Source organism: Castanea sativa, chromosome 1 (genome assembly GCF_040712315.1).
Source record: "Castanea sativa cultivar Marrone di Chiusa Pesio chromosome 1, ASM4071231v1".
In the NCBI taxonomy this organism is placed as follows: Eukaryota; Viridiplantae; Streptophyta; class Magnoliopsida; order Fagales; family Fagaceae; genus Castanea; species Castanea sativa.
Genome location: NC_134013.1, coordinates 83,955,597 through 83,961,224, shown reverse-complemented (window position 1 = coordinate 83,961,224; position 5,628 = coordinate 83,955,597). Strand labels below are relative to the sequence as shown.

General features: G+C 31.6%; 1 protein-coding gene across 1 annotated transcript; it reads right to left on the bottom strand.

Moving 5' to 3' along the window:
• Nucleotides 1–285: 285 nt before the first annotated feature.
• On the bottom strand, nt 286–1,436 carry LOC142626323 (uncharacterized). Its single transcript, XM_075800175.1, has one exon. The coding sequence runs from the start codon at nt 1,387–1,389 to the stop codon at nt 478–480; it is 912 nt and encodes a 303-aa protein (XP_075656290.1). The 5' UTR covers nt 1,390–1,436; the 3' UTR covers nt 286–477.
• Between the last annotated feature and the right edge of the window lie 4,192 nt (nt 1,437–5,628).

The following is a 5,628-nucleotide window of genomic DNA, read 5'->3' as shown; positions in this document are numbered from 1 at the left end:
TTGTTTACAAACGGCTAAGTGCATTTTTGACCCTAAATTAATCAACATCACGTTATTTAAAATTTTAAATGATGTGTCAATTTGTGTATTATTAGATTCAGGAAATAAAAATTTTAAGTTTGTGAAATGGACTATGATGAAATGAAGAATATCTGTGAATACAGGGTAGCAATAATATTTGGTGTATCATGCATGCATCACATGGATACAATTGCTACTTATGGAATATATATTTGATTATATAATTTTAAACATTTTACTACATCTAATACTGTAATATCACGTTTAATTGCTCCAAAGTTCAAAGCTCATTGTTGTGAGCCTCGAAATTGGAAATACACAAGTACAACACAAACAAAAATATGATTATTAGTTTATTACAAAGCAAGATAGATTAGGACAAGCGAGGGAAAAGAACAAGGAAATAAAACAAGTTTTTTTGCATTGCACAGAGAGAGATTTCCTTCCTTTCTTAGGCTATATCTGCACTATATCATGTTCTGCAGTGGGTATTTTAGTGTATTCGAAGCTATCAATCTCTTTTTCTCCCTGGTTCTTCTTGCACTCATAGTAGAAGACCGTGAGTGCCATCAATGCAAACGTGTCAATCAGCCACAAAAAATTGGCCAAAAGTAACACAATAGATTGTCTAATTGTTATTGACTGTTTGATGTTAAGCAACCTAAAACCTAGAATCACAGCCAAGGATAGTATTCTGAACACAATATTCAGAAAAAACCCACTTAACTTTAAGCCCTTTACTAGCTCTGCAGCCCTTCCTAGTGCATCAATTCCACATCTTTCTTCTAGTACCGAAACCACAATTGCTAAATTCCAAACAACAGCCAAGTAACTAAGGAAAACCGAAGCTAGAATGAAGATTATGGTTGCAGATAAAGTAATATGACCAGGAAAAATTAGCACCAAGGGAATGAGAGTTGCCCATGTTATGAATCCATAGTAGCCTAACTCGAACAAAATTATGTAAAACCCAGTAATGAAAGGTCTTTTCCATGATTTCACTACTCTCAATAGTAACACTTTGATGGATATGTCAATTCCTCTATGTGTTACCCCTGATGCTAAGATTATGATTGCGGCACAGAATAAGTATGTGACATAGGTGGTAACAATGAAAATCCATTCCAACACAGCAAAGGCTTGGAGATTTTGCAGCACAGCAGTGACAAGCTTTGCAAATTCAGAGGTACCCGGAGTTGTGAACTGTAGGAAGGTGGCGTTAGTGATAAGATCATTGAGCGATGGTTTAATGGAGAAAGTGTTTGCCAACAAGAGCAATGAGTGAAGAGAAAGGCTGAGTAAGGTGATGGAAGCCACGAGCTTCCCACGTTTTAAGAAATTTTTGAGGGATTCTCTAAGAATTGCCATAAAACCTAATAGTGTATACAGTAATGGTGCTAGCTAGGGAGGTTTGATATTTGATACACTTTGAGATAGGGAAAAGGCCCAAGATAGAGGCTTCTTATATAACAATGCAATCATGGCAAGTTGAATCAGTCCATTTCTACTATATTAGAATATTCAAAAAAGTCTGTATCAAAAAAAAAGAATATTCAAAAAAGTCTCTTCATGGATTTGACTCTAAGCATTCTTTTAAGGTTAGAGGATAAGAAGAAACTTGTTACCAAGAAATTTAACAAAATATTATATAACCTAATTAACAGTGTCATTGTGGTTATGCATCTCATGAACAGGCAGATAAATAGAATAGAAAATTAAGAAAAAAGACAAAACATTATAATAGGCCAATTGAAATCTAACAGAAAACTGAAATCTCTATGCAACCTAAGAATGAAAAAAAAAAAATATATATATATATATATATATATATATGTGTGTGTGTGTGTGTGTGTGTGTGTGTGTGTGAGAAAATAATATGGAATGGTAACAAGCTTTTTTTTCCAGCGGATTTCATTTATTCAACTTTGGCAAGTCAGTCCACAATTAATTGTATAACAGATGATCTGAGCACTCGTAAATCATGACTAATGAGATCATGGACTAAAATTTTATTGCAAAAGATGAAGGCAGTGGCGGCAGCATAAGGACCTTGTTGTTGTTGTTGTTGGTGTTGTTTTTTTTTTTTTTTTTTTTTTTTTTTTTTCATGTACATATATATATATATATATATATATATATAAATTAGGAATAGGAGAAACTAAGATATATATATATATATATATATATATATATATATATATATATATATAAATTAGGAATAGGAGAAACTAAGATATATAGTTAACCTTTTCCCCTAAAAATTGTAGAGACTCTTAATTGAAAATCAAGTAATAAAGATTAGACATATCTTGCTTTGAATCATGAATATCAGTATATTAAAGATCGATGTAGAATGAAGAATTACTAACCAAATGATTTCCAAGCATTAGCAACGGAATAATGCGGTAGCAATTCCCTTTTATGATCAGGACATTATTCACTTATTTGGCAATAAATCTTTTTTTTTTTAATATATTGGAATCTAGCAATAAATCTAAAATGGAAAATTTATTTGACTTTAATGGATAACATGTTCAGCCGGGAAAATTCGGCAGGAACCCAAATTAAGTAACACATTCAATCTTATTAGATTTGGTTCTTAATAGAAAGAGAGAGAGATAGACATAGAAAAAGCAAGAATAGACTCTCCCCGTTAATAATAAAAAGAAAAAGAAAGAAAACCAAATAAATATCCAAGCTGATTTTTTTTTTTTTTTTTTTTTGAGGAAAAAGTTTTTTTTTTTTTTTTTTAGAGAGATAATTACAACATGCTATTAATTCCGCAGCTCGAACCCTTTCCCCCCTAAAACCCAAAGCATTTTGTGCATGGAGAGATATCAATTCAGTTACAAGACCTTTAGCTTTGAGGAAAAAGCTAATATGGTAATTAAAGGCAATATTATTTGACAATGTTTTTTTTTTTCTTTTTGGAGAGAATATTTGACAATGTTATATGTATGTATTATAAATATTAGCTTCTAAGCTATAGTTATTATCAAAATCGCTCAGACATTAGATCTATTCCTATTCCATAATTGATTCTAAAAAAAAAAATATTCCTATTCAATAATTAATTTTACAAAAATATATGTTAGCAATTTAAATAGTAATATATAATAGGTAGAAACTTAAACAATCTACTTTCACAGAATATATGAGCCTCATTGAAACATATCTAGATTTTTTTTTTTTTTTTTTTTTTCTAGAATGACGAAAGTAAAGCCTTGGAAATTGGAATTGATATATTAGCTAAAAGATTTCAAAAGTAAACTCTTCAATAAAAGTCCGCTCCATTCTGCGTACGTAGTTCATTGGTTCGACCGTCAGCTTGGCGATTTATAAAGAAAAACAAAACAAAAACATTGTGATTGCAGCCGGTTGACGCACCTGGAAGTCTCCACTTGATAATATAAATAAAATTAATTATATTAAAATGTACAATTGAAAAAAATAATAATAATAATAATAAACAGATGACGACCTTGTCTTCAATATATGGTTTCGCCGTTATGCCCAAGAAATTTGTTCTAGCTTAATTATTTCTCTTTCTTTTGTTTGACTGTTTCATGCCATCAACAATATTGCCATGTGTCAATATTGGACCCTCCACTTGTAAATGACAACTAGTTCGCTCTTTCTCTTTCACTATATGTGTAAGTGCTTATCTCATTCGCTAGTTATTTACTTATAAGATTATGAACAAAGGGTATCATACTACCATACTTTATTAATTAAATTTAAAAAGTATTTTTCTTAAGAAATTATTCGTCAAAAGTGATTTATTTAACATATATACATTGTTATACATAAATAGATAAAAGTCATATTAGCCTTTATGCTTGCATATTTGCATGACCATGTACTTTCATGCATAATGATAACATTCATGCATTTTTTTACATTGGATGCATCCATGTGCATAAAATTGTGATTAGTTAATTTTGTAGGTTTGCTTTAGAGATAAATCCCTTTCGATATTCATGTTAGTTTTAATTTTTAGATGAATGGTGAATGTGGATATCATGAATTTCCTTTTTAATTTCTTCTGTGGATGCTTTGCTTTGAATAAAAATATTATATGAAAATGCTATCACTTGCTAAGCTCCACACCGCCCGTGATAGAAATAGAATTGTTCGTCCACTGAGCATAAGTATAATAGAATGATCAATTTTAATTTGACCTAAAGTTGATTGGATTTTTTTTTTTTGTATTTCTCCATCAACAGTAGTAATATATATATATATATATATATATATATATATATATGTGTTTTCTATGTCATTTTTCTATTATATATTATAAGATAGAACAAAGTTAGACGCAACGTAACTTTTTATTGGTATCATATTTTAAAATGTCCACAATTTAATTATATGTTCTCACTTAGGGATGTGCAAAAAACTGATGAATCGAAAAAACCAGCCAAAACCCACCGAATCGAGTTCAATTTTTCGGTTCGGTTTCGGTGCGGTGCAGTTCGGTTTCGGTTTGAATTTTTGGAAACCGAATATTTCAGTTCTGGTTTCGGTGCTAGATTTTTTCACACCGAAACCAACTGAACCGACCAATATATATAAATATATGTAAGTTTAAAACATATCAGAGGAACTAGCTTAGTGGAAAACTGCACTCGCATCAATCACTAGATCACTAGTTTGAGCCTTCACCTCTCCATTCTGAGTTTTTTTTTTTTTTTTTTAATTTTAAACCCTAGCATCTTATATATAAATTAGAACCCTAGCCGCCCCTCACCCAATCCTCGCTCCCTCTCACAAACACACACCCCTTAGTCCCTCACCCAATTTTCTCTCCCTCTCCAGCATCGATTTAGTCTCTACTATGGTATGTCTTCTTCTTGATTTTGTCTCTCATCCCAAATCACCCATGCTTGTACCGATTCGGTCTCTTCGTTTCTTGCTATGGTATGTCCTCTTCTTGATTTTGTTTCTCTCATCCCAAATCACCCATGCTTGTACTAAAATTCCATGGGTTTTGTGTCATCCCGTGATGGCGTGATGTTTGTTTTTTATTTTGTTTCTTTGTAGCTGCTAATTTTAGTTTGAGTTTTATGGTTTTTAATGTGTTGCTTTGTATTTTTGTGTTGAAAACAGGTGTTGCTCTGTATTTTAGGTTGAAAACAGGGTCTGTAACTCTGTGTTTTTACTGTGTTTGTCAAAAATATTTCTTTCTCAATAACCCTCTCTTTGGAAAATTGAAAACCGGCCGAAACCGATTGATTTCCATCCATTTCGGTCGGTTTCGGTTGAGAATTTCACACACCGAAATATTCGATTTTGGTTAGCCATACCCATAAAAACCGACCGAAATCGAACCGAGCACACCCCTATTCTCACTCTTCTTAGCAGGCCATGAGAATTATGACTCAAAGTGTTTGCTTCTTTTCTAATCTTTTTTTTTTTTTTTTAAGATTTCTCCTTAATATGTAAAGATATAGAAGACCGGTTGAGATTATAACTTCACTTAAGTAGGTATTACAATATGATCATCACTAGTTTTTTTTTTTTTTTTTGAGTTAACCGCCCTGAGGGCAAACTTTCTTCAAAGAAACTAAAGAGATTACAAAACATCATGAACAACTAGAGGAG